Here is a 12994-nt window from a genome sequence, read left to right on the forward strand (position 1 = left end):
ATTTTATAGTCAAGGTCAGTAATGATTTAATTTGAAGGTCACTAGAGTTACCTATAGGTGTTAGGTGTCGAAAGATAAAAGCTCTAACTCCTTTTGTCCAAGAAGTTTCTTTGATTCCGAGTTGATCAGGCATGTACATTTGTCTCTGAGAAGAATGATTTTAGATCCTGCTACCTTGTAAATGCAGACTTAAGTTCAAAGTTGAATCAGGAAAATAAATCTTGAAGACAAATAGGAGGTAGAAGGAACTCTAAGGGAAGAATAATTGTTTTTTCGAAAACGGGAAACGAACGAGAATCGGAAGATATGTGACTTAATTAGTTCAATTAAAATCATGAAGTATCATACAAGATATGATGCATGCAAAGGAATATCCTTTTCCTGAGAGCAATTAAATATTTTCTGTCGTTTATTTGCTGAAATCGCTTTTATTTTCACGATTAACGTGACCTGGAAGCCTAACTGCCACCATAAGTAATGTATATAATGTATTCTGGTCATCGGTGCTCTACAGTTTTTGGCATTTTGCATTGAAAAGCGGGTGATTATGAGGTGTTCTGATGTGTCTGTTGGTAGTGTATAATGTCCCCACAGGATGTGGAGGAGACAGTGTACATTGTTATCACATAATAGGTTCAGGGGAGACAACCACCTTTGTCCCTCTATATGTCAAACACATACTTATGGATGTATGCTGTTCGGCTTTGATAAAGATAAAAACGGATTCAACTTCATACAAAACAAAAATTCTGAGGGACTCATATACACAGCCACAGTACTTGCAAGGTTATGTTTTGGCATATGATATTGGTGAGTCAGTTTGTAAATTAATGCGTGTATCTATGACAAAAGCTTGAGGTCATGAGGTCTGAAGAAATAAGATTATAAAGTTATGTGTTTGTAAGTTCATACCATTCATAGGTCATTTTATTATACTCGTTTTATTTCATTGTCCGGTAGCTGTTGCTATAATCGGCACCATTTTGCTCCTAGATGATGAAGATCTTAATCTGACTTAAAACTAGGGTTTGAACTTTATCTCAAAGTTTTAATGGGGTTTTAGTGATTTTGAGATTACTTGACTGTACATAAATTATTTCTCACATCAATAAAACACATGCATCAGGACTGCAAAAGGATATAATTTAGATCAGAAAATTGGGATGAACAAATTATATGTATAAATTGTACGGGATTAGACGTTAAGCTGCTGACATTTTGAACCTGTCGATGCTGTGAGGTTAAGGCCTTGGGTATAAGGTAAACAGGACCTAGTGGAGACTGCGCTGATGTATGGGACATGTTTATGAGTCTACCTCTGATTAATCATATCAGAATCACCTCTGTGGATATGAATTAATAACCATTATCGCTGATATTATGGGATGGAGTGCTGGTTTGACCTTTGTGTGACCCAGGACCACCACCGCTCATCCTGGGGTTCCTTTGTATGGTTTGACTATTAATTAAAAGAGTTGAATGAAGTTTGTGCATTGCAGTTATGAAAAATAGTATAAACAGTGTTTTGTTTGTTGTGATAAGCGGTCTTAGTACTATAATTTCAAAAGGCTTCTGGGGTAGTGACATATCACATGAACAGTACCCCCCCCCCCCACATATATTGTGGTGTCTTAGGTGTAACATTGAAGATCAACAAGTACTGATAGTATCAGTCAGGACGTGTAATATTGAAGTTTGTTTAAAATATGACATCATTGTTTCAGTAACGAAGGAACACATTAACAGTGACTATACAAGGATAATACTAAGTATAAGGAATGGAGAATACTTTTTTTCTATTGTCATGTTGTTATGAAGAGTACGGGAGTGATAGATTTACTATTTCATGGAATATATCTGTAAAGCCACTAGACTTTCTACTAGCATAACAATATATAGTTAAAAAGCTTTCATTTGTTCACAAAATTTTAATCACAGAAAATAAAAATATTCCTTAAAAGAAATTGGATAAATACATCAAAGGAATATCACTTAACATGCACAGCAATAAATAGGGACAAGGCTTTGACATCTGGCCACATAATTAAACGGACAATACGAAGACATCTACAGATATCATCCGATCGCCTACGCAATGACACTGTGACACTTCCTTATCTGCTGAGCAGGCTCAAAAAAGGTGAAGGTCAACACCTACACCACTGTTCAAGAGAAACTTATGTTTGAGTACAGGATGTTCCTGTACACCTTAGTGAGGTTGGTTCTGCTACAGACAGCTGAAGATCACATGACTGTTTGACATTTTAGTGATAACTTTGGCAGTAAATTGTAATATTACAGCCTGTCATGACAATGAACAAGGAAAGTTAGAGGTGTTTTCTGTAAATTTGATCTATCATTGTCCACAGGCTGCCGAGACGTTTTATATTATTTTCGGTGATAAAGAAATATTGTGGCTGATAGCAGGGGATGTAATTACATAAATCTAATGCTAAAGTCAGTTAGGATTACTGAAGTCGAGCTAAGATTACCAGCCATATCTTAACATCGACAGATGTTACATACGTTCTGTCTCTAATATTGTAAACCAGGAACAATAGGGAAATGTCACATAAATAGATTAACAGAAAAACAAAAATCATATTCCCGTATTTTTGATTAAATTTGGAATATTTTTCAACGACATGCAGACTTCTGTGTAGGTTTACATCCAGCTGGTTTCAAATTTATTTTAGGATCCAACACGAGGGATCATGTTTGGTATTACTGAACTCCATTAGTGGCTATAGGGATGCATATTGATAAGCAGTAATAAGGGTCAAAGTTCATTGTAAATTGACAATGGCATATGCTCCTGACCCTGTTTGGAGGGTATACACCATGCAAGGGAGTTCTTTACTAATCTAAGTAGGAATAGGGCTAAACCAAAGACCGTGTGATTTTGAGGACCAAAGAGTCACCGTGTTAATTTGAAAACTGCAGAGCAGTTAGCTAATGAGACTGGTGACCATTGAAACTAAAACCATGTTAATTTGTATACTGCTGAGCAAAATTCCATGTAACTATGGTGACCATTGCACCAAAGACTATTTGATTTTCTGGATCCTTTTAGTTACAGAAAATAACATTTTTGTGTATCATTGAGCCATATTCCTTGCACTTTGGGAAAATTGATCAAAGTCCACATGACTTTGCACCAGTAAGCAATGTTTGACTTTTGAGATGCCATTAGGCCTCAGAAAGTGTGACCTTCTGTATCTTTTAGCCACAAACCATTTGACTCGGGGAACATTGAGACCATGTGATTTCGATTACTGTTGAGCCATTATATCCTATGTAGCCTTCAGAGACCCCCCACAACAGACCTATGAGTAACTGTCATTAACAGCAGTTCACTTTCATGGATTAGTCTAAAGTCCAAAAATTGTTGTCGCATAATAAACAACATGATGTTCACTTACCGCATATGTTTGGGGAGTCATGCGGAACCAGCTGATCTTACTACTGGATACATCCATGGGTTTCCCCTGGAAAGACCAGCCAAAGGCACCAAGCTTTCCTTCAGTATCGTACATAAGGAATACTGGGTAGATTTTCTCACATGGCAAGTCTTTGGAAAGATTACGGAAGTAATGGAGACCTGAAATGACAAACAAAAGTATCTCAATGTATTTGTTATTTATTATGAGGTTTTGAATTAACCAGTGACATTTGTTCAAGTTTTGAATAAATTCATTCACCCCTTGAAATTTCATAACGAACTTTTCCAGCCATTGAATTGGAAGAGTTCAAATGTGTCTTCAGGGGTGAATGAGCTAACTGATGATGTGTGACTATTGCAGATCAGCGACATAGTTGTATGTTACATATTGCTCATCCAGTCTTAGACAGGGCATGCATTGCCTGGAATTCAAAGGGAGATTGCATTGATGCATACGCGGATACACTTTCATGCAGAATCAAGGTGCGGGTTGTTTAGTCTAAACTGGGGTAGAATTAACAAACACACACATAATATGGTATCTACCAGGCTTAACAGAACCTAAAAAAAGGATTTCAAGTAAAACAAACTTTATCATAAACAAGTATTTTCTTTAAGTTTTGTTTAGGATATGTGGAATTTATTGCTGCTGTGAGCATGTTTTGTGGTCGTTTCTTTAAATTAAACATTCCATGATGGGATTGGTACAGAATTGACAATCTTTTGTGGATACATCTGTACATGAAACTTTATCGCCACAAAATAAACTCTAGAATGAGCTAACATAAACATTTGCCTTTCTTCTATCATGTTTTTGTATCAAATTGAAACCATTTTGCATCAAGGTCATCAAAAGGCCATGTGATTTTTACGTAACCATGGTTATTTTTATCGGATCGTCTTGCAAACTTTACTAAGAGAGTCAACCTTTCTGATATATCATTACATATAAATCAATGTAATCTGCATTTTCTGAAAATGTTAACGAATATCAGTAGACTTAAACTGTCTGTCGTGTTTCAAACAAAACACAGACGGTAAAGATTAGATAAAAGGTATCATATATTCATGTGAGGAAAGATGCCGTTCTACATTAATAACACCAAGTCCTCTCCAAGGAAAACCTATAGCAACATGTAGTAGGAGGACATCTTGGCACTGGTTCAGGTATGATAACATTTCAGTTATCACCCTATAACAAGTGATAAACGAGATCTTTTGTGTATTTTATTTTTCAGTTGTGTATTTTAAGATATAATGTACAGGTTTTCCAGTGTTGATCCTCCCAGTGGTCTGCCTCTTGAGTGTTCATCAGGTCTGAAACCAATGTGATTTTAAGACACGTGTAGATGGACAGAGAAAAAAATCACGAGTCTGAACTGTCTCTTTTTAAAGGAAAATAATCGCCAATGGTATAGCAGTTGTCATCAAGGATATAACTCGAGGTGTATAAAGAATCAAGGAAGTTCAATATGTTCTGTTTGTGATGAGCTGGTAACAAAATTTGTTTGCTGGCCATATTGATATCAAAGATGACATTACTGTTAAAATATACAGTAATTTATGGAATAGTTTTTTGTAATTGGGTATATATATATATATATCTTATAATATTTTTGCGAAAAGTGTGTAGTTATTTTCAAGAGGACCATATGTATTACTTGATCAGTTGTCGTTTGAGGGAAACCCTCAGTACTTGAGCTGGGTATGAGAATCGGTTTGTTGGCGATTTGTTTATGTCTTTTGTGGTGTCAGTATCTAAAAATAGTTATTTCTGTCTGCTCAGATATCAAACATAATGCATTTTCACTGTTAAATGAGGGGTTGCCTTGTTTGTTATGGTTGGTAGTGTAATTATTTTCTCTCTGAATGAAGAATCATTGCTCTGCATTGTCATCAACCAGGAATCATACTGTAATTTGTCAAGAATTGTTCAGAATTATCCACAGTCAGGCTCTCTGGAGAATTATCAGATTGCAGACAATTTTAGTGTTTTTCTTTTGATACGTTATCTATAGAATGTAGCCGAAGGATCCTCTTCTTCAAAACGCTTTATGTTCTTACCGGTACTCGATAATGTTACTTGAAACGTCGACCATTTTGTCATTTTCATGTTTGATGAAGTCTGTGTAACCTTTTTGTAGACTATTCACAATGAATCAAATGAAAGAAAAATTACTGGAACCTAAACTTGTAATGGGAATTCGGTTTAATGATTGACACATAGATAGAAATATATTTCTGGGGTTTTCAGTTGCTCTGGCAGAGTTGATGTGTAACATACAGCGGAAGTAGTTCGGAAGGATTGATGATCTAGGATAATTTAAGCTGTGAGCAAGGAAAACCTTTCTCGTTAGTGCTACTGATTGTGTATGATAAATGATTGGCTTCAGAAGGTTTATGAGAAGATACAGTTATCAGAGTTTCACATTTTGTATGCAGTACTGATCTGATAGTAGACGGCTATCTGAAATGATCTGAAACAACCTGTCCATTGTTTGTTTGACAGAATTCGACTTGCAAACATTGTTGTTCCCTTGTCACCATTGTCACCTTCAATGGAGTCCAATCTAATTTATCCATGGACAAAGATGGTGTTTACCTTAATACACAAGTTCCAGATATTAAGTTTGGCTTTTTGAAAATGGGTTAAATAGAGAATTTTTCTTGTAACCTAGCGACTGTAACAAGTTAATTTAGGCTATCAAACTCTGGGAGATAAAATCTAGTTCTGTATTACATAATCAAGTCACTTATATGTAATTGACAAAGGCAATTCAGTCTGCTGACAATAGCCGAAAGCAAAATACTAAATATGAAACAGAACTTCCTGTATTTATAGCTTTCGCTGGCGATGAGCCAGGTCGCAACCATATTGACAATCGCATGACGGGAGAAGATGATAGCCACTATTGACAATTAGCACATATTGTGTTATCATATAATTCTACTGAAATCCTCTTAGGTTTATTGCGTTTTGATATTTTTCCTTCTCAATTTAAGAAGTTCAATGTTACTCCTAATAAAAGTATCTGTTTGCATGAGATCGTCTACAGATTACATTGTGTACATGTGTTCGGGAGTTGATTGAACTCCCTGTTATAAAATCGCTTTGAATTTCAAAGGTGCACCTTCTTTTGTCAGACCTGCCTCGTTTATAATGTTCTAATGCACTTCAGAATCAGTCTAGTGTGGCGACAATATGTTCTACATCACCGAAGTCGACCAGCATGATTCATTGTTTTGTTCTATTCCTGTATTCATAACTTTGAATTATTGATGAGGTTAACCGCTGTTTAATGTTTTTTTTATTTCAGCTAAAATTTCTGTGGAAAAATCTTTTCCAGCCTAAACAAATCTTAGACAGTACAGTTCGTCATGTGTACATTTCATATTATACATTTCATCCAGATATAAATTTTAACACTTAATCTGTAATATCTGATTTCAACTTTGTTCTGCCCCCCACCCTCCAATAATACAGCTTGTTCTTGAGATTACTTATTAATAACAATATAGCCGTATTTCATCCTTTGTATCTTGTTATTCAAAATTATATTTTAATATAAAACTTAAACATTTTTATAAGCATTATCGATCTCCAGCTAAATCTCACGCTTTGTATAGCATGTATACCAGATAATTGATATTCATCTGGTTTTAAAACTTATGGAAAGACTCCTTTACCTTGGAGAGTCTGGTGTCTGTCTCAGGCCATGCTGGCTAAACCAGATGCATATCCAAGTTAATTAGGTTGGTTGTTCAACTTGATTTATTATTGAACTGATGAATGTATTTAGAAGGGCAAGTGAATTTCCTAAATAAACAACTGTCTGATATGGTTTTTGTCACTGTGTTGTAATACCTAATGTCTTCGTTTGAAGCATTCTTAAAATCATTTCTGCTGCGGCACATTCCTTTCTGGAATACTTTAAATGTATTTAATTGAATCCCTGGAAAAACTATCCCTCTGAGGAAGATTGGTACTGATTCTAATTTGGAACTCTATTTTCATGAAGTACACAAATTACTGAAACTGAAAATTGAGTTGATGACTTAAATGACAATCTGTATTTCTCTCAAGAAGATTAGGGTGTTTCTCACCTAATAATTATGTTAAAGACATAATTATTTTCTTGCAATATCTTTAATTATAATTTTTCATTTTTTTTTTATGCAATTAACATTGGACGTTATTTGAACTCTTAGACATATCTGGATTAGATACACCCCTGTTGACATTCAGTTAGTTGAAATTTTCAAATAATATTTAAATTATTTAAAGAGCAATTTCAACTTCAATTAAGTATCAGATGTCTTTTTCACTTTTCCTAAAGAAATCCTCAATTGTTTTAATTTCTTTCAAATATATAAAAGGTATAAATCAACTGAATTGCAACTGGCACATGCTTCATTTCTGGTGTGTTTTAATTAGAACTCTCCTGTTTCCATAGTGATGCGTCATGAGGAAGATGCCAGGAAATAGAAGTGAGAAAACAACCCATTCCTTGACTTCTTTTCCATGTTGGTTTGATTTAAACCAAATCTAATAGGGGCTAATTCCTAACCAACAATTGGCTTGTGATAGTAGACCTTTGCATGACCAGCTGCCATTACAGAGCAGTGGAGTATGAGAGTAGTGTTACTCCGTATTTTCCTCAAGCTGTGATATTGGCATTTCCCATATTAGCATTAAACAGTCCCTGTGTAGTAAACGGAGTCACATGATAGGGTGCAGTAAAGTATGGTCAACTGTCAAATCTAAATTTCATGAGGGGCTGAATAATTTGCCCTTGCTGGATGCTGGTCGGTCGTTATCATGCTGTAACTATCGGTTACCATGTCACACCATAAGTAAATAATTGATAGCTTGCTAATTGAAAGATGAAAGGGAATCATGAATTACAATGTTACGATGTATAATTCATTCACATGTTCTTACCAGGCACAATGAGATCATGGATAAAATGTAAAGAACTTTACAATGTAGGTGCGAGCGAGAATATTAAGGTTGAGTTCTTTGCCTCAAGGGGAGCTCTCCTGGCAGTCACATGGATCTCCGGAGGGAGTTCCTAGGTGTCACACGTTAATCTTTTGACAAGCAGAACCGGCATGATTGGCACCTGCTGTCGGATAATTATGTCACATTTCTACGATTTGGTCACAGATTTGATTGAGGATGGAAGACAGGACACTTTCTGTTAATTACTGTAACATTTGTGTGAGGTAATCAATCTCTTACCTTTCACTGTCCAGCATCGGTAAAGTTAGGTTCAAGGTCAAATAAAGGTCATTTTTGGTCAACTTAATTTAGAGTATATGATCCTTCATATGTAACTGAAAGGTAGTATTCTCCTGAGGAGGTATGATCAACAATGAACAAAAAATCTCTATCGCGAAATAAAATTTTCAATCTTCTCAACGATCACTCGCAGTCATCATGTTGTTGCAGTTTAAAAAATAGGATTTTTCAGGAAAAACAATCAAAGAAACAACTTCTGCACACTTTTAACTGTAACATTGCAGTCTACAGAGAAACAAACCATTTCCCTAAAATCTCTGGTTAACTTGATACTGGAATTGCTGATTTTCGTATTCATGTAATCTTAGAAGTTGATTGATGGTAATAACCCCATGCAAACAAATTTTAAAGATCTGGACAAAATTAATACCAGAGTTACATCCCTTTGTTTTTTCAAACAATTTGATCAGCCGTTGTGAGATAATGGTAATGAGCATGGGCATACCTTATCTTATACGACCTTACATGATAGAACTGTACAGCTGATAATTAAAGGTTATGGTTGTAAAATCATTTTTCGTGGTAAAAAGTTACTGGAATGAATGCAACATTTGTTGTTTAGGATTTGACCTTTTACTTTTTTATTTTTATATGCCATGCTTGTAGAAATGTTTTCCGGTAGTTTTTGCTTCTTTCGCTGTCCATATTATACCTAAATGAAAGTTCAAAGCAACCAATGTACACTAATCATTCAGAGTTATTAAAATTCCTGACAGGTGAATTTTCGCCTTAAACTCATTCACCCCTAAAATTTCACAATGTACTATTCCAACCTTTGAATTGGAAGAGTTCAAATGTGTCTTCAGGGGTCAATGATTTTTTTTCTATACATACCCATGGTGGGAATACAGCTTCCTGGTTTCCAGATGGGAGAGAGATCCTTGGCGTGCATTGCGATCTGTTGGTACATAGTGACGGGGTCAGGCCCCATCTGTATGTAGAGTCCTTTACCTAGAGTTATCCCGATCCGCGCAATCGGGTTGCAGATCAACTTAGGGTGTTTGAAATAAGCTGAAAAATAGGATGTATGAAAAGACAATGACAATTTGCATTATTGTTTAAGTGTAGTGTTCATTTTAATTTCTCATTGAAAAGAAAATACACTTTTACAAATTTTGTATAAAAAAAATTTGACGATACTCCTTACAAACTTATGCTATGTATTAAATTCAATTACTAGCTGTGAAGCACTTTAAGTCATTATCATCAGATTACAAAATGGAATACCTGACGCTCACTTTGCTAATTAAACTAAAAAGGTATTAAAATGAAATGATATATTCTAAAATTGAATTACCTGGTTAAGGTTATTTTTGGAATGTCTTTATTCCACAAATCTAGCAATGAAAACTGGAGAGGAGCGTTGATGTTCGTAGGGGTTTAATCAGGGGCATGGTCTCATTACAAGTACAGTACACCTGCTGGCACCCCGGACATTGAACCCGCTGTGTATAATGAATATCAACAGTGCCTATCTTACCCATCTTTAATTTTCCACATAAAAACTTATTTCTACAGGAACATTCTCATAATCTGATTTAATTCTGTAGATACCTTATTTCATTTTGAAATGTCAGAAGCATTTTAAAACACATACTAGCTAGTTTTCGCTGTGTTGGGACTTCATCATGATGTATGATCATGAAAATAAATACGATGTTCCTTTTCCCATCATATAGTCTCCCTCCCTCAATAAAGGTCCTAATCTTGATAGTAGCTGTTAACTACCAGGGGAAATATGTGAATTTGAAATATATCATTTTATGGTTAAAATAAAAGTCAAAAGCTACATGTTCAAAATCCAAATGATCAAATCCAAACAGGTATTGCAAAATATGATTGTTTCTCTATATTTCTTGATGATAAAAGTCATTCTTGTCACATCTTTCAACCGAGATTCTAATAACTCTATTTGCTCCGAGATATTGCCGATAGAAACATGTCTGCTTGTCCACAAAAATTAATAACACCATATTGGGAAGCTATAAATTTAAATGTATGGAGGTTGGCAGCTGTTTGGCAGACATTTTGTTAGAGTTTTGTTGATAATTTGTAGATCTCTATTAAAATGCTAAAACTGTAAAGTGCTTTCCATATGACAACTAACCCACGAATGATTCCACAGACACTGAATTTCCATTTGAAAAACCATTCAATCTGTGCATCGAAATATATTTTCATTTTCTACATGTGTATGAAATTGTGTGTGACCTCTCTGTGACCTTGACTGAATCCTCACATGTTATTTGATAAATATTTTGACAAGAATTTGATGCACAGTTTATTTAAAATAAATATATCCGAGTGCCATATCTATTTATTGCTGAACAATGCAGAAATAAAATATGAAGAAGAGGAGTCGGGAGGATGTTTGTTACATAGATTCCATGGAAGTCCCTCCAGATGGAGATTGCATCTGTTGTTTTAGCCGCAAAATGCATCAATTTAATGGAACAAAATGATCAGTCAATTTATTTGAATGCATTTTACTTGTTCATGCCAGGCCCTTGGGAGCAAATATTGTTGTCCCAACTTTGTTTTTGTGATTCTGGGATGGAGGTAATTCACTGAAGACCTGCAGTATGTAATGGAATTCGTCACTGGAAATGGGCAGCAAATATTTATGAGAAAATTTGTGATGTTAAAGAGAAGGTTTCACAGGTCTGAGAAGGATGTGTAGTCCAATGCCGGTGTATTAGAGCCGTTTTATTCTCATACCTACATGTTCTTAAAAGTGTAAATAGTCTCCAGGAACAAGGGATGCAAGGGTGAGAACACTTGACATCACCTGTGATCAAATATTTCAATGGTTAGTTTGCTTTAAATGTTTCATTTCATAAAAAAGAAAAATGTGGAACAAGCTTCTTTTTGAATTCTGAAGACTTTCTGCCATTGCAGGGGAGATAATCATGTATGATGTACGGAATGCCTTTGGGGGTTATTGATCAAATCCCATCTGCGCCGAACAGACGATGCTTGTAAACAACGCACAACCTCCTACAGAGAATACTAATCAGTGGCAAAAGATTTCACTTAAAACCACTTTGTAATTAACAAAGTATGCTGTTTGATGTCCGCGTTTCTTCTTTAAAAGTTTTTATATCGCTGGTTTATTGATGAAGAGAGATTGATGAATATCCCCAAATTTTGCCTGAAGGTGTAGACTTGCTTTATCAATGATTTTAACAAAACAGTTGTGAGTTTTAATGTTAAGTAGACGGTGTTGATACCTGTGACTGATTTCAGAAACCAATATACAAAGTATACCTCATGATTACTGTAGCCTGCTGTGTTTAATATCAACTTAAAAAGGAAGAATCACTTTAAATGTGTTCAGAAACTATCACATATATAGCATGTTCTTTTGAAAAAGAACAGTTTTGGAAGAATTTATATTGCTCTGTTGCTGGTATAGGTTTTAGGATTTTTAATAAGCAAGACATTTAATTAAAATGTATGTTTTAGGATTTGTAATAAGCAAGACATTTAATTAAAATATATGTTATTATATTTTTAACAAGCAAGACCTTTAATTAAAATGCAGCCTTAAGGAATTTGTGATGCTTCAAATGTATGTATCAGGATTTTTTTAATAAGCAAGACATTTAACTAAAATAAACGGCCTTTTTATGAAAGTTGGAAAAATTGAATAGAAAATATATGTGATAGCCATCCTTACTGGTAACGAAATATTATCCTGACTGATTCAGTAGTCTGCCATTGTGTGCATGTCTATCAAAATATTGATTGAACCATTAACATAATTATAAGGAACTTCAAATCTCTTTACAAATGAAAATTAATTTTAGGAGTTCCACAAAAGAAGATGGGACTGGTTCTTTCCTCAGCATGCCAAGACGTATAATAATATCAAAGATAATTTATGTCTTTGTTTCATGATTCACAAATGATGACAAATAAATGAATGTGATTATGCTACTATCCTCCAAAGTTGATGACATTATTTGTCTGGGATTGAAAATGATGAGTTGAAACCTACCACTGTCATTAAATTTCATGCATGTCGCCTTAAAACCCGTCAATCTGGAGAAGTAATTATAACATTTTTGCTAATGGGTGCAATAGATCTTGTGTCCTTACTTGCCGTTCCGATGAATAAATTCTTGTGGAAGGAGAAATGCATGTATCATCTTGGAGCTAGCGACATTGGCTTATTTTAGTCTGCTACAATCAGTTTTCCCTCGCTTCTAATTTCAGTTTTTTGGTCGGTAATTTTTCATCATTGTCAT

The 12994-nt window shown here is 34.9% G+C and overlaps 2 protein-coding genes across 13 annotated transcripts in view; one reads left to right on the forward strand and one right to left on the reverse strand.

Annotated features, from left to right (window-relative positions):
• The window catches only part of LOC110462079 (cysteine--tRNA ligase, cytoplasmic-like), a 231496-nt gene that overhangs the window by 22548 nt on the left and 195954 nt on the right, over window positions 1–12994 (forward strand). The window lies entirely within an intron of this gene.
• Window positions 1–12994, reverse strand: part of LOC110462080 — a 169306-nt gene that overhangs the window by 10234 nt on the left and 146078 nt on the right. Inside the window, exons 5-6 of the mRNA XM_021515902.1 lie at window positions 9579–9755; window positions 3423–3601 (exon numbers count right to left, since the gene is read on the reverse strand). Coding sequence (XP_021371577.1) covers window positions 3423–3601; window positions 9579–9755 — 356 coding nt within the window. The remainder of the gene's footprint in view (window positions 1–3422; window positions 3602–9578; window positions 9756–12994) is intronic.

Source organism: Mizuhopecten yessoensis, unplaced genomic scaffold (genome assembly GCF_002113885.1).
Source record: "Mizuhopecten yessoensis strain PY_sf001 unplaced genomic scaffold, ASM211388v2 scaffold10745, whole genome shotgun sequence".
NCBI classification, from domain to species: domain Eukaryota; kingdom Metazoa; phylum Mollusca; class Bivalvia; order Pectinida; family Pectinidae; genus Mizuhopecten; species Mizuhopecten yessoensis.